This window comes from Syngnathus acus, chromosome 24 (assembly GCF_901709675.1).
Source record: "Syngnathus acus chromosome 24, fSynAcu1.2, whole genome shotgun sequence".
In the NCBI taxonomy this organism is placed as follows: Eukaryota; Metazoa; Chordata; class Actinopteri; order Syngnathiformes; family Syngnathidae; genus Syngnathus; species Syngnathus acus.
In genome coordinates this window covers 3,536,777-3,559,806 of record NC_051108.1, presented here as the reverse complement: position 1 = coordinate 3,559,806, position 23,030 = coordinate 3,536,777, and the positions used below count along the sequence as shown (strand labels likewise).

Sequence of the window (23,030 nt, the reverse complement as noted above, 5' to 3'; positions counted from 1 at the left end):
ATGGTGACAACATGCATCATTACACAAAACGTATACATAATGAAAAGTTTTATTTTAACAATACAACACATCTTGCATTAAATATGAAACAACATGGACACAAGTGTTTCTGACAAATTTAAAATAAAGGCCAGCAGTATGCAGATTTTAAATTTTCCTTTCACAAGTTCCTTCTAATAAACTGCAGATTGAATGAGAACATCTCAAGCAAGGTGAAAAAGAAAAAAAGAAAACTGAAGAAAAAGTGAGCTGTAATTTAGCTGTAATTAGTATCGCCATGATTTGTCACATTAGAAAATGCAACAATTATACGCAAGTATCGACGGTCCAATCCGCATGGATAAACTATAAGTTATATTTAGTACATTTATGCATGTTCACATATTAGCTATTCCATATTTACATGTTTGTGAAATGTGAATAAATGCCATTTAAATTAGTCTCAATAAAAGAAAAACAAAAGGCATGCCTTGACATCCTTTACATTTGCAAAACAATTAAATAATAATAAAAAAAAACAAATAGAATGGATGCAGCACCCACAGTGAAACAATAAAACTAAGCAAATCTGAAATCTTTTCATGTGGTATTTTTGTATCGGAGGCTTAATTTACAAACAGTCAGTCTCTAGATATGTAAACATTTCGTCACGTGAAGACAAGAACAATTGTTGTAGGTTGAAAATAAAATTCCCACATTGTTGTAACATGCCTGTCATGTCCATAAGGCGGGTCAACGCTATAGTGGCACTTGACGAAATGACATTTTCAAAACGATCACAGCACCCGACCAAGAAAAAAGGGTAAGTTGGAAAGCTGCAAACACAGATTCTTGTTCTAAAAATAAATACTGAGGTATTGAGGAGAATACTGAGGTGTGCTGGCTTCTCAGAGTGGTTGGCGCCACTTAAGGCCTCAGAATGGCTTGCGCCTGTGGTCTATGATGGCCTTCCAAAGTTTACACAAGATTCCGCCTCTGCACAAGACAAAAAGACATAGATGAAGATCTTTACAGAAATCAGTTTACAGAAATTACCTTGGATAATATTAGTAGCATTTGTTGCAGGATTAATGGATGAACTGGTGCCCTACCTCAGTCTGAGACTCTTCAGATCTTCTCTTGTGACATCATGGAGGATGTCATTCAGTGTGTATTCCTCACTGAGGATCTAAAGAAAAATAAAATCATGAAGTTATAACAGAAGCACAAGAAAATAAGCTTCAAATTCCATAAAGGCAGAATCTGATCCACACCAAATCTATGGAGTCCTGGTCTGCACCATAAAGCCTCAGCCAGCTGCTCAGCTCTTTCTCTTCACATTTTTTGGCAGGTTGATCCGTTTCTGGACCACACGTCAGCGTGGGGATGTTTGCTGGAGATGAAAGTTTTTCTATGAATCTATTTTATTCATACCACATGTCAGAAGACTACCTGTAGTGTGAGATCGCAGTTGCAGTAGTTTGATCTCCTGCTCTCGTTCCTCCAGAACTTGCTGAAGGATGGCCTGATATTCTCTCTCCTTCTCCAGGAGCTGTTCCAGCAACCTGAAATCACACAAATAAGAGGAAACATCAGTATGCATAAGAAAAGACACGTTCATAATCTCAGAAGATTGCAACCTGTTGGTCTCCAGCTTCATCCTGCCTAGCTCCATGCTCACGGAATGTTGTGCGTTACGGGATTCGTGGGAGACAGTGGAGTTGAGCGTACTGACCCCCGAAGTAACCACAGTTTCATCTTGACTGGAGACCTGTCTTTGGTGCGCCGGGTTTCTCTCAGTTTCCTCGTCATCGGCGTCTTCGTGGTCAGGTGCGTCGCTCTCGGAGGTCAGACTGAAGTGAGGCCTCAGCTCTGAACATAAATGCACACAGTTTACAGTATTTTAGTCGGAATGTTCCACAGCACTTTTTTTCCCAGACCAATACTAGTGCGAGTATTGGTGACTGGTATCGGCAGCCTCCACGAGTACCCGATACCTTCAAAACGGTCACGTTTTGAACTCAAGCCTACGATTGAGACAGAGGAAGCGAACCAAACTGCTCAAACCAAAATGTGAGGACATTCAGGGGATTTCACGCTGCTTTTGCAGACTATTATGTAAACCTCGGCAGAAAAACTGCTCTTCCCTGCAAGTCCAGGCACAGCACAGAAGAGAGGGGGCTTGAAAAAAACAACAACCAGTTAAACCAGATCGACCGCAGTTTTGATTATGACGAGTCTCCGAAGTCAAACTGACTCCAGATATTCTATAAAACGAGGCAGGTCAGGCCTAATAGGACAAATGAATTCTTAGATGTTGTTACCTGGCACCAAGATGGTGATGGCGATCTGCACTGCTTTTCGGATGATGTTGTCCAGGGCAAACATCCAGTGAGGCTTGATGTTGTGGTTTCGCAAGACTTTGTTCACCTGTAAAAAAATTCACTAATAAGCTACCAGTTTTCTTTCTGCTGTCATTTTTCTTTCAACCAACAGGGGGCACTAGAGCACCAACATATTGCAGGATTACGCAATGCTGAATCTTCATAATAGTGGTGTCCTATCATTTTCCTTTGTAAAAAGAAACTAAAGCAGGCTGCAAGGGCCAGTTTGACATTCTTCTTTAATTTATTAAAGACACTAAAACTGATCAGGCAGTACTGTATTTATAAGAGGCAAAGCAGAAAGACCTTTCCTTAGATATGCCATCATTATTTTTGACAGATTACCCTTTTTATTGCCGCCCTTACAGAGTTTTTAATCATTATACTGGTCTGACGTCAAGGCTGAAACATGAAAGGCTGCTCATGTAAAAATGACAACAATTAAAATGGAGTCCTTGGAGTAATTCCTCTCATCGTGTTTCTGCTACTTACAGCATCCTGGAAGCCAAAGAGTACGACCTGCAGCTGATTTATGGCCGTGCTGTCAAAGTCCAGCTCCAGTTTGAGTTGAGACAGCGTGCGGGCGATGATTTTCCTGTCAGCCACTCGGACAAAGTCGGCCAGGCTGACCACCAGGGTGGAAATGTGCTGAGGTTTCATTTTCATTTCCTCCGATCCCTGCAGGTTCAATGAAATATCCGGAGCAGTGTGACTTAGTCATCAGTATTATTTTACAAGTGTGCGTCTACCGTATTTTCCACACTATAAAGCGCACCGGATTATAAAGCGCACCTTCAATGAATGGCCCATTTTAAAACTTTGTCCATATATAAGGCGCACCGGATTATAAAGCGCATAGAATAAATAACTCAACATTGCTCAAACGTAAATGCAATCACAATATAGTAACACTCGAAATAGTGAAAAAATAACAATATATCAATAACACAACGTTGCTCAAACGTTAATATCACACAACACATAAAATAAACACGTAAAGCTTTCTTTAATAAGTTTGTCCTCATCCACAAATCCATATTGGTCCATATATAAGGCGCACTTGAGAAAATTGGAGGTTTTTAGGTGCGCCTTATAGTGCGGAAAATATGGTAATTTCTTAACTAACCTGTGAGAGGGCTTCCATTAGGTTGGCCACCACCTTGTCCTGGTCCTCGGTCAGGATGCGGTGCAAAGTGGCTCGCCTCTCGCTGTCTTTCCTCAGCATAAAGAAACCTGAATCCTTCTCTTCGGGAGATGGAGGGGCACTGTGGTCCTCGAAATTCTCAACTGGGATGCTGAAAGAGCAAACAAATTGATAGTTGTGTATTTTGAGATATAATAGCCAGCGACAACAATGTGGCGTGACTCATGGTACCTGAGGAAGAGCGATCGGGGCCCTTTGACATCTCGCTCGCTGTAGCACTTGAGGCTGGGCTTAAAGTTGAAGGGGTTGGTGTTGAGGTCGTTGTCAGGGGAGACGGAGCCATACTCGCTGCTGCTGCTGGTGTCCTCGACCACTACAGGCACTGGCAGGGAAATGCTGCGCAGATACTCTGCAAATAAAAGAGTCGAGAGCCACGTGCAGCATCACACACGTGCAAGCGACTTTGATTATTCTCTGTTTTGAACCAAAAGAGACATGATTCAAAAAAGTGAAGCAGAAAAGGGCTGGATGAATAGAATACAATAAAAAAATGCAAAGCCACTCACCTGTGCCTGGTGAGAGAGCTGCGGAAGAAATGAACAAAATACAGAGGAAAGTAGTACATGATTAGTGTAAAATATTTTCATGCAAAACCTCTACCGTATTTTCCGCACTATAAGGCGCACCGGATTATAAGGCGCACCTTCAATGAATGGGCTATTTTAAAACTTTGTCCAGCTCAGTGGCCTAGTGGTAGAGTGTCCGCCCTGAGACTGGAAGGTTGTGGGTTCAAACCCCGGCCGGGTCATACCAAAGACTATAAAAATGGGACCCATTGCCTCCCTGCTTGGCACTCAGCATTAAGGGTTGGAATTGGGGGGTTAGATCACCAACTGATTCCCGAGCGCGGCACCGCTGCTGCTCACTGCTCCCCTCTCCCCCAGGGGATGGATTAAAATCACACGGGGATGGGTTAAATGCAGAGGACAAATTTCACCACACCCAGGTGTGTGTGTGACGATCATTGGGACTTTAATCTTAATCTTTAATCTTTAATATATACGGCGCACCGGATTATAAAGCGCAAAGAATAAATAACTCAACCTTGCTCAAACGTTAATGCAATCACAATATAGTAACACTCGAAATAGTGAAAACAATAACAATATATCAATAACTCAACGAAGTTCAAACGTTAATATCACACAACACACAAAATAAACACGTAAAGCTTACTTTGATAAATTAGTCCTCATCCACAAATCCATATTGGTCCATATATAAGGTGCACTGGATTATAAAGCGCACTTGAGAAAGTTGGAGGTTTTTAGGTGCGCCTTATAGTGCGGAAAATACGGTAAATCTTTTCGTACTAATCTCAACATCATGTGATTCATTTTGTTTGTGGGGATTACTGTGTGTGTGGGGTTGAATAAATAAAATAAAAATGTACTCACCAGTGAAGCTACTTTTACTCTTTTTCTTGCGGCTGGTGACGGTGAGGAACTCATCTGTGAGCAGGTCGAAGGCGGTGGCTCGGTGGTCCGGGTCAGGCTCGAAGCAACGCACGATAAAGGCCTTTGCCTCCGGTGACATGGACTCCGGGATCTCCGGGTGGATCTTAAACATGCCGACCTACAGACAAACACACAAAGCCTGAGAGGGTCAATCCCTTCATGGTAAAGTATTTGCCCAGCGTCATGAACACCGAGTGAAACGTGGCTGATAAATAACTGTGAAAGTTCAAGCACGAGATTTTCTTGGCAACACGTGTGTTAAAATGTCTTGTCGTTGCTGTTGAGGAATGTTGACCTGTGATTAGCAGTAAAACATTCCACAGGGATGAGAGAAGAAATACCTCAACAATAATTGATCTTTTTGTGACGGATTCTACCTTTGACAAGATTTAATTAAATATAAGCATAATTCACATTCGACATGGAATTTCCCCTAAGCAGACGATGAAATCTTCTTGTTTACTTCATGAGCCATTTAGCTTCAGAGTTCCGAGCCAAATCCACGTATGGAATATTCCATGATTCAATCTCAGATGGGTGTGCTATAATGCGTTCCAGACCATTTTTAAAGAACTGCACTGTGCTGTCCTCAATGTTGGCACTGGAATAACAATTCATACAATTGGCAAGCGGCTCATTAACGTCAGTGTGTCCAAAAAAAGACGCAGACAAATGGGGAGTGGAAAACATTGTCGCGTCATGTGTGTTTGTTTCACCAACACGTCATAACGGCAAATTAGCATTTTGCAAATCCAGCAGTGGCATCTTACTGTAGGTTAAAAAAAAAAAAGAACATTCTTTGTGATGGCTGCCTACTGTACGTTAAAAAATAGTCTCAACATGTATCAGCTTGTCCTTTTTTTGTAAACAAAACCTTGTGAGTCACGTACCGTATTTTCCGGACTATAAGGCGCACCTAAACACCAAAAATTTTCTCAAAAGCCGACAGTGCGCCTTATAGTCCGGTGCGCCTTATATATGGACCAAATTCCTAAATTTAAACTGGCCCGAAGCATTGTGTCATGAAATCAATCCTAAGTGGCCTACTGAAGACTATGAATCATAAATCAAAAAGACTATGGATCATTATTTTGTGATTATAAAGCTATTTGTTGCGTCTGAAGTTGAAATAAAAAAGATAAAATGGAGAGTGCTTTGGATTAAAAATCTGACATGATGCATTAATGGTGCGCTTTATAGTCCGGTGCGCCTTATATAAGGACAAAGTTTTAAAATGGGCCATTCATTGAAGGTGCACCTTATAGTCCGGAAAACACGGTACTGTCATTGCCTCTTACCTTAAACATAGCAGCCTGTGGTTCCCCTAGTTCGTAGAAAGGAGGTTTCCCGGTAGCCATCTCGATAATAGTACAGCCCAGAGACCAGATGTCTGCTGGCTTGCCGTAGCCACGAGGACCCTTGTCTATAATCTCCGGAGCCATATACTGTAGTGTACCTAAAAATAATAATAAAAAAATAAAATGCCCATTAAAGTAGCATAGTTGAAAGATTCAGATGGGGTTGCCATGGTAGCCATCCATTTAGCCATTTTCTTGAGCTCATTAATATTGTTTATGTGTTGGAGAATATGCCAGAAGATTTGGGTAACACACTAGACCGGTTGCCATGTTTTTGGAATGTGGGAGACCCGAGTCCCGAACCTCAGAACTGTAAGGCAGACATGCTAACCACAAGACCACCTCGGTAGAGGTTCTTATTGCCAGTCAGTGTGGCACCATCTTTTGTAGCTATTATTTTTTATTATTATTTTTAAATATTCTTAAAAAAAAATAAAACACAGGAAAACATTCCCTCATGGAAAATAACGTCATGTTTTTTTTTTTTGCAGCTAAAAGATACTTTTGAGTTTTTTGTTTGGGTTCCCTCTAAATGACATCATGGGGAGCTGGCGCATGTTCTTGTAAACTGTTATAATAAATTTGAAAGGGGGCTTTTATTGAAGCCTACAGCAAGAACGGTTACTTCCAGAAATAACACGCTCATTGAACGAAGCACAATGAAGCGCTAATAATAGCTTACTGACTATTTACTGCTCTGAGGAGTACACCCTGTGTTAAAACCAGGCGGCGGCTCGTTTAAAGCAGACGTCACCTAAAAAAAAAAGGACCGGCCTGTTTCTGAAACAACCTCTGCTCCATTTCAAGGTAAAGCCCCTTTTCCGTCACTCATTAAAGTTCATTGTGGCTCAGGATGATTATTAATATACTTCATCTTTTTACACACAAAAAAGAAACTACCAGTTTTGCATAATCCTGCTCACATTTAATGATCATGTTTTAAATTAGGATTACAGAGAGGTCAGCGTTTACCTGTGAATGTCTCGGTGCAAGGGTTAATCCCAGCCAAGCGCTTCGATGTGCCAAAATCGGATATCTTTAGCACGCCGCTGTACGTGTTGATTAGCACGTTATCGCCCTGAGGATTTCAAACACACACGGTGAGAAGAATAAATCCCAGTCTAGTGAGATACAATCAACTGTGGATATATTGCAAACAATCTATGACCTTGATATCCCGATGTGCAATTTGATTGTCATGCAAGTATTTGAGGCCCTCCAGGATCTGCCGTGTGTAGAAGCCTATAGTGGGTTCGTTGTTTTTCAAGGGGCCCCATTTGGATCTGAGCAGGGCAGAGAGACTCCCTAGGCACAGGAGAAGCAAGAAGAATGAGTCTATTCTTTTCAACCTGAGTTTAGCAGCATGGTTCTGAGTAGTCGTGAAAAAAATGCACTTTTTTTTGCATTTGCACCAATAGTTAAGAATATTTTTGAAGGTGTGGACTAGTAAAAGTCAAAAACCAACAAATGCATCTTGATCATCTTGCCAACAAACTTTATTACTGCCAATTTGCCACAATGGGAGCCAAAGCAAACACCTCATCTATACGCCCCAAAATAAATAATGAAATCATAAGGTGTGGAAAAGTTATTCTACAGCTGGTTTGCTTGTAAGGACTATGAGGAATCTAATTTGCTTTTGTTGGCCGACTTCTGAAGTTGTAATGGACGGACGAAATGATGTTACATTTTTAGCTGACAGAGCAGATCTTAAAAAACACAATTATATCACTCAGTCATGTTTATACAGCAATTATGATGATCATCATTACCAGTGCAAACACTACGATAGTGCCTTCTTACCTCCTGGCACTTGCTCCATAAAGATCTTGATGAAGCCGTTCTCACTGATGGAGCCGAGATACTGGACAATGTTCTTGTGCTTTAGGTGTTTGTGAAGGGCGATCTCCTCGTGGAGGGGTTGTGAGTACCTGGAAACAAACAAAAAAAATGACAGTCTATTTGCATGTGCAATTTCTAAGCTTTTCAATCATCTTCATTTTTAAGATAACAAGTGAACATGGGAGCTTTTTTTTTTTTTTTTTTTTTTTTAACAGCACACCAAGTCTGCACCCTTTGTGAATTATTCAGCCACATTCTCATCACTTTGTGCTGCCAAGACATATGGTGAGGGTATCAGTATGCCATCGCTCACTCTGGGAGCCTGCAAGCTGCAAGCTCAAAGCAGTCTCTCATGTTAGCTCAATCTAAGCCACAAAGCACCAGACACATTTTCTTCATCTAGGCTTCACACATTCACTTCAGAGGGAAACTTCCAAATGATCAGCGGTGATAGAGCTAAATAAGAAAAGGCGGAAATATCTCACCTACTGTCTCGCTCTGGTATCTCCTTGATGGCTAGCCGGACCTGGTTGCTGAGGTCTCGGCCGGCGTACACCACTCCAAATGTTCCTTTACCTAGAACGACCCTCTCACCGTGTTCGTCGTACTCGTAGTCGTACTGCACAGATAAATTCATACATCAGGAGTAAAAGATATTGGCTCATTATTTCGAAAGAGCAATAAACGTGGTGTTTTTCACCTCCAAGGCGTCAGCATCACAGTCTCCTTCATCTGGACCTCTCCAAGCCTCTTCGGTGATGCTGTTGACCAAATCGCAGAACCTGACAAAGACATGCCTGCTTAGTCCAAACATTAGTTACTGCAAGCTAAAATGTGTGTGTGTCAGTTTTGATTGTCTGTCTTGATTGAGTTTTTTAATATCACATAAGCTAGTGAGCCATTTTGTCTGACTTATTTTCATTTTATTATCACTAAAGGGGAAATTCTATTTACACTGCTTCTAAAGACAGCGTTTTCCTAGATTTAAAATAATAAAAATATTTTAAAAAATATCTATAAAAAGTAGTGCCTTGGTGGCATCATCATTTTTTTTTTAAATCAATGTTTTCCACTTTTGTTTCAATTTAATTTAAACACTGCTGCTGAAGACAGCGTTTTCCCAGATTTAAAAAAAAAAAATAAACATTTTAAAATGTATATATAAAAAGTAGTGCCTTGGTGACATAATTTTTTTTAAATCAATGTTTTCCACTTTTGTTTCAATTTAATTTAAACACTGCTGCTAAAGACAACGTTTTCCCAGATTTAAAAAAATATATATATACGTATATATTTAAAAATATATATATAAAACGTAGTGCCTTGGTGGCATCATCATTTTTTTTTTTTTTTTTTTTTTTAAAAATCAATGTTTTCCACTTTTGTTTCAATTTAGTTTTCAATATAAAACAGCTATAATTGTACAGTATTTGATGTTTTTATCCAGACGCTGTTACAGTATGTTTACAAGCACACCTCCCACACACACGCACACAGCTACAAGACTTAACACCCTCACCATACACAACCTGGGATTTAGCACATTGTCATACAGCTTGGTCTGCATGTGTGCGTGCAGGCCCACATATGAACGAAAGCTCGCTCCCTCCACCTTCCTTGCTGTCACACAATGGCTTCTTTACGCTCTATTATGCAAAGGAGAGCGCCATGACAACAGCAGGCGTGACTCATCGACGCTCACAGGCCACATCACGGTGCTCGGAAATGTCGGAACGCTCAGTGCTTTGCAAAAAGAAGCAAGGTGTGTCGGCGGGGACAGCGCTGTGTGAAATGTAGCACCTGAGGGCTGAGCTGACATGAGTGCCTCAAGTGGAGATTGTTATTACATGAGCAAGCCCCTGCTATATTGGCTACAATATTGCGTATTTTTAGGAAATTACCAATACCAGGTATTGTGACAGATACCAGCTTTATTTCAAGGTATGTGGGACTGGTATCGGGTGGCCCCTTTTAGTCACTTTACAATGAGGAACTAGAAATTAGAAGACTAGAAAATTGCCATTAATTTCATGCAGTGAAAAAATGCTTTATTGAATTCATACCGTGTTTTCCGGACTATAAGGCACACCTCAAATTTTCTCAAAAGCCGACAGTGCGCCTTATAGTCCAGTGCGCCTCATATATGGACCAAATTCCTAAATTTAAACTGGCCCGAAGCATTGTGGCATGAAATCAATCATAAGTGGCCCGATGAAGACTATGAATCAAAAAGACTATGGATCATTATTTTGTGATTATAAAGTCATTTGTTGCGTCTGAAGTTGAAATAAAAAAAGATACAATGGAGAATGATTTGATTTGGATTAAAAATCTGACATAATGCATTAATGGTGCGCCTTATAGTCCGGTGCGCCTTATATAAGGACAGAGTTTTAAAATGGGCCATTCATTGAAGGTGCGCCTTATAGTCCGGTGCGCCTTATAGTCCGGAAAATACGCTAGTTTTTTTGTTGATGCGTGTTCTAGAAATCCTACCACCAACCTTTTACAGTGCATCTCCGTACAGAAATAAATCTGGAAGTCCTCCGCATTGTGAAGGACGTAGAGGAAAGCACTGCGCTCATCAAACTTGGAGATGCTGAGGAGAGACAGTCAACATATTATGAGTCACGTGGTGAGTCAATGACATCATCCATCAGCCTGTTTGTGCATTGCGGATGTAAAGAGACTCCCGGTAGTCAGCCAGACAAGACTAAATGCACATTACATGTGGTTGGATAGCCTGCTATTGTGTCTCACTGGCTTCCTACAGGCTGAGTGGGCTCCGAGAAGAAGTTGTTCCCTAGCAACATGTGAGCCCTCCGCTTTTCAGTGCAAAAATGGAATTCCTCTGAGAATGGTGGAAAAGCGAGACGCTGGGAATTTATTACCTCACCCAAGCAGACCGCAGTATGAAAGGGGACATAAGTGGCAATAATGTGCACATCTGTGCCTGTGCATTAAACCAAATGTTTCTTGCAGTTGGGCAGTCATGTGGCCTACATAGTACATGTATGATACATGTGTACCGTATTTTCCGCACTATAAGGCGCACCGGATTATAAGGCGCACCTTCAATGAATGGCCCATTTTAAAACTTTGTCCATATATAAGATATATACATTTGGCCCACGGGCCGTACTTTGGACACGCCTGCTGTAGTGGCTCAATATTGGTCCATATATAAGGCGCACCTGATTATAAGGCGCGCCTGATTATAAGGCTTTTGAGAAAATTGGAGGTTTTTAGGTGCGCCTTATAGTGCGGAAAATACGGTAATCATGGTCCATATAATTAGGTACATCTACATCTAATTAAGTAGTAAATAAGGTTGTGTGAGATACATATGATGGAAAATGTGGAGTTTTGTACCAAAGCCTACAATTGTAACACTGACCTGACACCTCGCACAGATGTGGCGCTGAAGTTCCACTCGTGAATCCCCTTGTTCTGCAGAACATACCATACACGGTAATGATGCACCGATTAAACCATCAGTGCAGTTTCCCGCTGTTAATAAATCACAGTGTCCCATGTGGAAGACAATTTGCTGAAAGCTGCATTAGAGTAGTTGAACAGCGTTGGCATTATCCAAAAAAATGGGTCGATCAATCTTTCGGTAATGAAACACATTAGCGGTTATTTTATTTCATTAGCTTCAGGAAATGGATATAATGTGGGTAAGCAAAATGAGGTGAGCTGATGTGGGACGTCTCTGTGGTGCAACCAAGCAATAAAGTATTGAAATATGAGAAGTTGCTTCCGTGAGACACTCGGAGAGAAACAAACCTTAGCAATCGTTTAAATCATAGGTGTCAAAGTCAAGGCCCGGGGGCTTGATACGACCCGCCGCATCACTTTTTTGTGGCCCGCAAAGACAAATTGTGCAACGACTTCATGTGTCAATACTAAAATTACAAATTGACTTCACTTTTAAAAAAATTGCAAGGAATTATTAGCATTATTCATCTTTTTCAAATATTTGATTTCAAAACACCCCTGATTGAAATAACCAACCAGACCTTGTCGTCAGGAGTGACGTGCCAGATGGACACCGTGTTGTCGTCCACGTCTTTGTTTATGGACAAATATGAAGGCTGGTAGACTTTAGTAGGCTCCAATATCAACACCTGAGCATAAAAATATAAAATCGGTTTTATATACGACAGTTAGTTTTGCAAGGTGGTTTCCGCCTGGCTGCACTTACAGGAAATCTCACAGAGGAAACATCTTTTTTGGTCGCCTCGACAAGAAAGTCCATCCAGAAGTCCATTAATTCTAGTTTGGGGGCTGGTTGTTCTTGGGGCTTCTTGAAGTGCTGATAGATCAATATGGTCTCCACCAAGGAACGAAGATACCTGAAATCAATGTATGTATATATAGTGAGACACCTGCTGGAGATGGTCAAAGCCCAAAAGTTTTTTGGTCTTGCAATATGTGTCTTCTCACCAGATGGGTGCTTTGAGTTTGAAGAGCTTCTCAGAGGCTTGGATGACCCTGGTGTTGTCGCAGGCCAGGATGCTGGCCCCCAAAAAGAAACCCACATCCCAGTAACTCTGCAACTTATCCAAGCTGCCCTTTTTACCAAGCAGGCTGCTCAGCTTCACCCCTGTAACAAGATGACGTCCAAAAGTATGTTAGCAAGATTGAAATCACACAATCCTAAAATTTCTACTCACCAACTTTGCGAAGCTCAAAAGAAGTCTCAAACTGGTGTCCAGCCGCCAAGAGCAGAACAGCGTAGTTGATCCCAGAGTGTAACGTTGGCTCCGACTCAAATCCCATTTTAAACCTTGATAGATGAGGACAAATAACTTCTTCCAAGATATGCGTGATCGAAATTCCTCAGCGTGTCTTATTTGAAATAACTTTACATGGCTCCTGGAGCTTTTGTGAAACACTTTGTTCGAAATGGCAATTAGAACCATATTGAGTTGAGGCCACCAAACGACACCAGCATTCATTTCATGAGTAATATGCTCATCGGAGGGAATGAAGGTTATTAAGAAGCGCTGCTGTGTTATGACAGGCCAATAACAGCCAGATGGGACTAACTGTAATACTTCAACCAATATGAAAGCTCGAAAGCAATTCCCACACGACAACCATCAATTTCATGTTGAATCTTTCCGTCGCTCTATCAGCTTGTGCAAAATATCTTGCTTTATTCCAAATAAGATTTTGCCCCACTATAATGCAGTAAATATAAAACCAGAACTTATAAGCATGAAACAAACGACTAGTTGTGTCGTCTTGCCGTCTCACTCACCAGCGTGTGCCGCTGTCTCTGCTCTGAGTGTCCGTGAAATGCGATTCGAGGAACAAGTCCTTGTAGATCCGCCCTACCAGGCAGTAGATGTCCGAGGCCACCTGCTCCTCGGTCTGCACCAAGGGCAGCATGATGTCCAGGGCCTTCTGTCTGTCTCCTGGCTGATTCCTCCTGTTAGCACAAACACAAGACAAAAAGCACATAAGCATGATAATACCGTATTGGCCCGAATATAAGACGACCCCGATTATAAAACGACCCCCTCTTTTTCAAGACTCAAGTTTGAAAAAAGCCTTTGTCTAGACCCCGAATGTAAGACGACCCCTCCCCTTTTTAAGTTTTATTTCAATGAAAAAAAACTCATCTTATATTCGGGCCAATACGGTATATATATTTTTTTCTAAATTAAAATACAACAGGATAGCAAAAAAGTAAAAAAAAAAAAATTAAAAGGCATTAAAGCAGATTGTTCACATTGCTAACTCACCTATTCAGTGCAAAGGCATAGTGGAACTTGACATGTGGATGCGCCACAAGGTCAAAGGTCGGCAGCTTCCCCAGGGCCTCCACCAGCTTCACGACCGATTCATAGTCCTACACATCAAATAAATACACAACACACTTATGAGCCACTTGACATCCGAGGACAATGTGTCTCACTTGCAGCAACACTTTGTGCGACACTTCTTTGTTGGTCCGAAGTTGACTATATCCAAAGCGTGCTTAATAATTCAGCGCAACCTCACTACCATGAATTATTCATGAGGCTGAGAGCACAGCGCAAGGAGCCGCTCGGTAAATGACATTGCCGAGACGTCAAGGTAAAAAAAGAAAAGAAAATAAAAAGCTTTTTTTTTTTTAATGACAATTACCTGAATGTCTCTGTATGTCAGTAGCAGGTTTATGACGATGTCCACCGAGAGGCACTCAACATTGTCCAGCCGCTGCTGTATTCGGGCCAGCTCGGAGGCCAGTTCTGGTCCGGTGTAGAGTTCCCGAGCTTTACGAATCTCACTTAGAATCGTTTCACGAAAATATTGACTGTGAGAAGATGAGGGAGGGGGGGTGGCATGAGTCATGGATCCTGGTGTTATGCAATAATGCTCAGTCGGTTTTAGCACTGTCAATAACATGGCAGCCTCTTGGTGGTACTTACTGGGAGCTGGCCTGCGAGACTTTGAGTAGCTGGATGAAGCGGTCCAGGAGGGGCATGCAAATGGGCCCCAGCAGCATCTCAAAGCTGGGCTGCATCAGTTCAGTGAGGCCCTTCATTAGACTGCTCTCGCAGCAGTACACTTTGTTGTGTGGCGTCACCATGTACGGGATGAAGGTGTAGTTGGCTGAGCAAGTCTATTGGCACAAGATAAACAGGAGATTACCGTATTTTCCGAACTATAAGGTGCATCTTCAATGAATGTCCCATTTTAAAACTCTTTCCTTATATAAGCCGCACCGGACTATAAGGCGCACCATTAATGCATCATGTGAGATTTTTAATCAAAATCAAATCATTCTCCATTTTATCTTTTTTATTTCAACTTCAGATGCAAAAAATTACTTTATAATCACAAAATAATGAGCCATAGTCTTTTTGATTCATGATTCATAGTCTTCAGCGGGCCACTTATGATTGATTTCATGACGCAATGCTTCGGGCCAGTTTAAATTTAGGAATTGGGTCCATATATAAGGCACACCGGACTATAAGGCGCACTGTCGGCTTTTGAGAAAATTTTATGTTTTTAGGTGCGCCTTGTAGTCCGGAAAATACGGTAACCAAGATAAGATTTTCTGAGGAAAATAAGATGAAGATTGAGTTTGAGTATTTTTTAAAATACATTTTAACTTCTTTTTACACAAAAATCATGTTAAAATATAGGTCACTCCCTTCATTTGTTATCGAGCAACAAACTTGAGTGTTGTATTGTTTTTAAAATCATTTTTACACTTGAGTAACAGTAAAATGTTACCAAAAAAATGAACGATTTATTTCCAACCATTTTTTCTATACCACTGATTAAAGTCGGGCTGTCTTCAAGTGAAAGGCCAGCTCCAATCTTGACTCGTCCAAGTCCAACAGAGATTTCCGACGAATGTAGCTTGTAATAAATACTTTCATTTTTCCACTTGCAACTAACGTTCCATCTGCGAGGCATAGATTACATTCCCCTCTTTGAAAAGGGGCCACATTGAGGAAGTCTGAGCTAATTACCCACTTTAGGACACTTTAAGGAAATGAGGTGAGGCTCGGGCTCAGACCTCCACACACAATCGAGTGTTTATAAGGTGCAGTCAAAACAGTCGGCAGTATTGCAGACCAGGGTGGAGATGTCTGAGTCAGTCACCGCAACCCCAACTTGAGCAACTTTCCTCCAAAAGTAATAAACAACAGTTGGGAACTGTTCTTGCTCCTCACCTGATGAAAAGAATTACGACAAGAATGTGGCGAGCGTCTAGACAAAAGGACACTTTCACCACGGAAAAGAAGAAGCTTCTATTTGTTTTAACTTCTCTCTAGCTTGGGCTGACTCTGCTGAATAAACAAAGAGGATTCAAGCACATGTGGTGTTTACAGATAGAAGATAAAGTGGCAGGACATCTATTTGTCCTTAAGACACAAGGACCTACAGAATGTCAAATATTTGGTTAAGCACATGAGTGGGTGTGTTTTCCTGACGTTTTTAATATGCTATTGTCTGAAAGTGAACATCAGAATAAGAAGGAAGTGAAAGGAAGGCGTGACCCCGCCGTGAAGCAATGAAAGGCATCGATGCATCTCGGACTCAAGGCAACGGGGTTTCTTTTTTCTCAATACTGTCTCTGAATGAAAAAGGGAAGATGAATATAAACGATCAAAACCAAAGAGTTCCAGTTCTCCATGCAAACTGCTAAAGGGCTCAAACAAAAGCAAAGCAAGTGCACGTAAGAGAGGTTGCACTTGAGTGATAATCAGTTCACCCCGTTGCGTATGAGTCAGAGTTGACTCATTTCGCTCAACAAGTACATTTTTCTGGTGAAAAAATTGATTGCACATGTATTATGTTCTTATGTGTGTGCGATGGTTTGAGGAAAGAAAAAAAAAATCAAGGAAGACTTACAGTGTTCTTCTGGCAAATGATTTCCTGATGGATGACAAGAGAAACAAAAATTAACATTTTGACTTTTAAATGGAACAGTGAGAATAAAAAAAAAAAAAGATTTTATTTGAGGCTAAAAACAGTCCACATATAATTCCATTCTAAAATATTTCCAAAATTAATCTGCTTCCATCAAATTAATAACACTGGAACAAAACACAATCTCATACTGACCCCCCCAAATATATCCTTTAATAACCGTGATTAAACGACGTTTGCGATAAAAGCCTACCTGCAAAGACTGGAGCGACTCGGAATTGGTGTCACAGTAGAGGATGATGTTATTGGCCATGCTGAAGCTCTCTCGGACTCCCAGGTGGTAGAAGAGTGACGGCTGGCGAAAAGCGTCCGTCATCTCCACAACGGCGATATCTAATAGCGACAATTACAAAATAGCATCAATTGAGCTACATCTTTATATTCAAATGACACATTGTAAACTTAATAAAGGTGATTTATTATCATACCGATGACCCTGTAACAAATGTTTCTCTTTCAATTCTTTCCTAAGGGAATTGAATCTTGGGAAGTATGTTTGACCTTTAATTTCACATGTCTGGAAATTCCCAGAGGGAATATGTGATCTAAAATGGACTTCATTTAGTCAAGGGTAAGGAGGGTCAGGGTTGGTAAATAGAGACGACAATAGCTTGAAACTGCCTATTGATTCTTGTGTCGCGGACCAAGAGGCTTCAAAACATTAGAACCTTTCAAATCCTTTATTTAATATTGTAAAGGAACATGAATACACCCAGGACTACATTCCAGTCCAAGTGGATTCCTAAGCGCTGCATCAACAGGTCAGGTAAATATTACCAAGTGTAGCTAGCAGGAACTAAATTGCTGGTGAAGAGGTGGAGCTACTTCTTAACACACTTCATTTCCGAGTATGATCATATCCAACATGCTAAAACACCAACACCTCAAAAGTCTTTCTTGCCCAATATTATGAAGCCTTTGACGGAAGAGTCAAAGCTTGTGCATAAAATCGGAACATTCCGCATTCAGATGACTTTGTAATATCTTAATTATCTGACAAATCAACTGAATGATTGCCATTGTGTCGGCCGACATGGCAGTATGAATAGAGAGCTGTGTCGAGAACTTGAGGCGCTTGAAGCAGACTCAAGCAGCAGATCACGCGCAGTCTCCTCACTTGTGAATAAATCATGGAAATATGTTAAAAAAGAAAAAATACTCTCAGGCTACCATTAGGTTTTCTAAGGTCGTCTAAATTGACGCATAGATGATAATTGTCAAGTTGCGTGCTGGTTAACTAAACATTTTATTCCTGTAATAATTTTGTCGGTATATTACGCATCTCACCTAATAATTATACCATGAAAGCATCTCAACTACAAAACAACAATAACATCTCCAGAGGTCACTCAGGTGGGCCGATTGTGTTTGCTTGACTAAAGTACATGTTATAATTAATCACATCGGAGCAGAACAGAGGATGTTGTAACCATGGCGACTGTTGGAAACCACTGTAAAAGATTCAGCCATCACTCATTTGCCGCTGAGGGTTTTAGTTTGAAGGAGAAAGAGCTGCGGGAAGACTGCATTGGAGTTGGTCCCACCCTGAATACACAGAGGATTTACTGTCTCCGTGCTCTGTCGGAAATTGTTTCCCACACTCAAAAAAAAGGAGTTTTCTTTGCAGGGGAAAAAAAAAAAAAAAGAACCTCAGACAGTAACATCTAAGTTTTCTGCCAAATTTCCAGGAGTGCGGTGCTCTCGATTGCGATCATCTTTTACGCTGAAAATGTTGACAGCAGTCGAAACGGTTACCTTTAAATCGGAAAAGTTCCTTCTGACCTTTCCTGTACAAAAGCAAATCATATGAAGCAGGAAATGCGGCCGGTCTACCAGTCGCCAGTTGTTACCTTATCGGTGCACAATCGTGACTCAGCAGTTTCCCTCAACAGTTTCTGTAAGATGTTGGCAAGCTGCCACGACCTTTTCTAAGCAGCGCTTAGGGGATTGAAACTGTGGTAAGTGAAAGCTGCTCTTACAACAAGTCCAGCTTGTCTGACAAATGAAATACCCTGTTAAACTACATTGGATGGTGAAATACAAAAAAATGTATGACAATAAAGATGTCAGACTTGACTTCCGATTTGCAAAAACTCGAGATTTGAGTCTCGTGTGCCATAATGGCGGAGGAGTTTCTGACTGAGTCTCCTAATTCTTTGCGACGTTGTGCTCTCTCACCTGACATGCAAATGAGCTTGCAGAATCAACAAGAGAGGATAAAGAATTTACCAAGGGGCCAGCTGATAGGATTTCAGAAATGTGCTGGAATGAATCTTGTGCAACTTTCTCGTGCATCCTGGTGCTGTCATCCCCCGGCCCAAATCTTTCTTTTCCACAGCACCGCACGACCCAGATACTGAGAGGCCGACACCTTCTCTCCATATTAACAGACAGCTGCCGTCTGGCCGGGAACCTGCTGCAGGATTTCTGTGCCAAGCTTTCATTACACGTGCAGGAAGAGGCGACACTGTGTGCGAGCAGATACTGAACATTTCTGGGAAAAATGCCTTGGCACTCCGGTGTGAACCGTGAAACATTTCCATGGAAGTTCAGAACAAGATAAACAAATGGGAGGGGGGGAAAAAAAGGTGAACCTGCTGTGTTTGTTTGGCCAGAGAAGTAATGCTATAACGCCAATGCTGTGTAGTTACTTTAATGGTGGACTGACTATAAATGTATTGTTATTGAACTGCATTTTATTTACCGTATTTTCCGCACTATAAGGCACACCGGATTACAAGGCGCACCTTCAATGAATGGCCCGTTTTAAAACTTTGTCCAGATATAAGGCGCACCGGATTATAAGGCGCACCTTCAATGAATGGCCCATTTTAAAACTTTGTCCATATATGATATATTTGGCCCGCGGACCGGACTTTGGACACGCCTGCTGTAGTGGCTCGATATTGGTCCATATATAAGGCGCACCTGATTATAAGGTGCACTGTCGGCTTTTGAGAAAATTTGAGGTTTTTAGGTGCGCCTTATAAAATACGGGAATTTATTTTCGGGGCGAGGGGGTTATGTCACCATAATAATAATCCGGCCCCCACGCCGATGATCGATTTGTGGAGATTAGACTATTTTTCTGGAATTTACACCTCAAAAGCACAACATGGAACCAAAATGGCAAACTTGAGTGATGCGCACTGACATTCCCGTGCGATCAACCGGCAGTAAACAACTTTTGTATATAACGTGCAAGTAGTGGCATGCAAAGCTTGTCTGCTGAGCCCAGAGTAACCAGTCAAGCAGGCGTCCATCTTCCCGGAAAAGATGTGATGCAGCAAAGGTGTGATCTTTGACACCCATGATTGGACATGGAAAGCATTCCAGCACCAAGTAGTCATGAGGAATGACATTCCCTTGCACCAAACGGGAACATTAGAGCATCTCAATGCATTCATCACTGGAGCAAACTTGCATCCTTACCTGCGTTGTAAAAGATGTCCAGCACTGAGGTCTCTCCAAAGTCCAGCTTTCCAAAGTGGATCGTTTCCAGTTGGCTTCCAATTGTCTCACAAGCTTGCTTGAGGCATTGCAAAGCCATGCACTCGGCATTGTTCTGTTGATTCGGCTCATTGTTCAAAACATAGGCGACACTCACCGGCCTGCTTTTGCACGACTTGCTCGTGGACAGCAGACCGTCGCCGTCCATCGCACAGCTCCCGGAAGTATGGCTGTGCCCATGACATCCTGTCACCACGGATTCGTTCCAGAAAGTCCCGGCTGCAGGAACCGCAACACCCGAAGTAGCACTTCCGCGGTCGGCGCCGGTGCTGTCCCGGTTGACATCAGCCCCTCTGTGGGGAAAAGCCCCAAAGCTTGGCACGGGCAAAGAAATGCCCTCCTGCTCTTGATTCATCTCGATGTCTTTTAAGGCGTTGATCGAGAAGAGCAGCGCGGCTGAGGGATCTCCATGGAGAGACAGCTCGCGGTTACGCACGTCAATTTACGCGTGGCGCCACGCACCTGCACAGGTTCCACGAGCAAAAGTTGAACACGTCAACTAGGGCAAAGTCATGGTGCAAATGTTGCACCCTGCACGGCGATTGCTTCAAAAACACTGCAGAAGAAGCGGACAAACAACCATCTCCGTGCATTCCTTACTGCTTTCGTGACAGATCCAAGTTGTGCAAAGCTGCTGCAGAAAGGCAACTTAATCCGACGTTTAAAGTCGTGCATGCAATGCACGATCCACACAAGCAACCAAACAGGAATCCAACACCCACCAGTGACAGTGTTTATCTTCAGTTCCGTCTACTTGCAGCGCGGTGGGCGGAGGCAACGACTGACAACATCACGGATGTGGGCGGGGACACTGGAACCACTCGAGAAAGCAAAGGTACGTCGAAACTGGAGCGTTTGCCATGGCAACGCATCTCTAAAAGCAGCCATGCCAACTGCCAAATGAAAATAATGTTGATAAAGCAACTGTTTCAATCTTAATATCATAGTAAATAATGGAAAAGATAGGAAACGTTTGGAAAAACTAAATAATGCAACAAATATATGAACATAAACAAACCAGTTATTTCATTTGGGAAAGTTGAACCTATTTTTTTAAACCAGTGGCATTCCTATTTAAGATTATAGCAATATATTATAACTATATAATTAATTATATAGTGAGAAACGTAAAAATAGCGAACAGAGAATATTTGTCGCCTTTTAACTGTATATTATTGTGACTAAATTTTCACATGAGCGATGAAACGATGCAATTTGTCTTGACAATATTTAAAATATGAGCTTAACCGGTTCTGTTTAGCGTAGGTCTTTTCATTCCTGTTTCAGGGGTGACGTCTTGTGGTCAAACTATGGTATTACAGTCTAATGTGCAAATTGCAAAAGAATAAGAACTGTATACGAATAAGTACTGTATATGATTAAAAAAATGCCTTGCAAAATACAATTTTAACCTAATTTGACCACATCTATGCATGCCTTGAAGGAAGGCCTGAAAAGATCATGAAATTCAGTTCTCGACACAGAAAAAATTAGAATTACTCAAATATTGAAGATTTAAAAAAATCTACACTTTATGTGGTGAAATGTGCAAGTCTCAACAGCACTCGCGCGCTCGTGTATGTTCATGCTACACTAAATCGCGTGCGTTATGTTATTGTTCGGGTCCCAGCAGTTCATTGTCCTACCACTAGATGTCGCTCAATAACAGCACTTGATACATTAAAGTGCTGCACTCCAACTGCGTTTTTGAGTTGTCACAGTCACACCCAACTCGTCCACAAGACTGTGACAGTATTATTCTCTTCTTTTGTAGTGTTTTGAGCAAAGGCACATACTTCACATTAAAAAAAAAAAAAAGCTCACGGGACAGCAACAAACAAAAATGCCACAGCAAGTACTATGTGCAAAATAGTGAGAGGTGGGACACACTTTAGCACTCCAATTTGTTCATATTATCCATCAATCATTTTTCAAAATGTCAGTTTCTGTTTTGGGTGTAAAAAACAATCACGCAGAGGCAAAACACCACTGATGTGCCTAATAACTTGGACGTGATTCTCCAGATCTTAAAGCACAAAAAAAAAAAGAAATACAGACCATATAACAAATGAAGACTTGGGTTTCACTGAAGTTAAATGTCCACATTCAGTCTATGCTGCAGCCTGCAAATAAAGCCACTCACCATGAAATGGTCACTCGGCTCTGAAATGGAGAGAATCACTCACATGGCGAAGGAAGTTCACTTAGTTGGGGGCGGTGCAGGTAAGCGATAGACACTTTGAGGCACAGACTTATTGCATCCCTCCATAGATATCTGCCAACGTCCACACAAACATTAGTGGGAGGGGGGGAACAAAATTACAGAAATCTGCTAAGTTTGACAAATGGCAGGCGTAGTTTTGCCACTAGCTATTAGCCTGCAATGATTAATAAGTGAGAAAATAATTGCACTTCATTGAGATTGATGACGCCCCATTTAACCTCCCCTCTCATCGAGATGAGCCTCGGACATGCTGCTGCTGCTGCCTCTAACACAAACACACACTTTTTAAATGATCCTACAGGGCATTTTTTTCAAACGCCTTGCAGCGCTCTGATCATAAGTTCATTGTTAGTAAGTGAAAAACAATGATCGGAGCTCTAGGAGGCCTCTGGGAATCTCCCTCCACCAATATAGAAGCATTTAAGTCGCACACCGAAGGGAATCAATGCCAGCGGAGCCACCATTAAGTCCAAAGCTAACGAGTTTGTAAGTTTGGACTTCTTATTGGACTCGCGTGTGGAATCTGATGGCGTGTTTCAAAACATGTGTAAAAGATTGGGATTTTCTCGGGTTAAAAGGAAAACCCGATGAGTGCCGTCGCGCCTCTCAATCTGCAAAGAGACGCGG

At 41.6% G+C, this 23,030-nt stretch overlaps 1 protein-coding gene across 1 annotated transcript; it reads right to left on the bottom strand.

The window, feature by feature from the left end:
* Positions 1 to 33: 33 nt before the first annotated feature.
* map3k5 (mitogen-activated protein kinase kinase kinase 5) lies at positions 34 to 20,934 on the bottom strand. Its single transcript, XM_037244081.1, has 30 exons — positions 20,102 to 20,934; positions 16,863 to 17,002; positions 16,592 to 16,615; positions 14,650 to 14,843; positions 14,366 to 14,534; positions 13,981 to 14,087; positions 13,494 to 13,664; positions 12,904 to 13,016; positions 12,674 to 12,833; positions 12,432 to 12,582; positions 12,247 to 12,354; positions 11,622 to 11,674; positions 10,728 to 10,823; positions 8,925 to 9,006; positions 8,710 to 8,843; positions 8,186 to 8,313; positions 7,551 to 7,687; positions 7,355 to 7,460; positions 6,323 to 6,480; positions 4,965 to 5,142; positions 4,074 to 4,091; positions 3,739 to 3,916; positions 3,490 to 3,658; positions 2,856 to 3,041; positions 2,304 to 2,409; positions 1,620 to 1,851; positions 1,432 to 1,544; positions 1,254 to 1,372; positions 1,092 to 1,168; positions 34 to 975 (listed from the first exon to the last, which is right to left on the bottom strand). The coding sequence occupies exons 1-30, from the start codon at positions 20,532 to 20,534 to the stop codon at positions 915 to 917; spliced, it is 4,101 nt and encodes a 1,366-aa protein (XP_037099976.1). The 5' UTR covers positions 20,535 to 20,934; the 3' UTR covers positions 34 to 914.
* Positions 20,935 to 23,030: the final 2,096 nt, after the last annotated feature.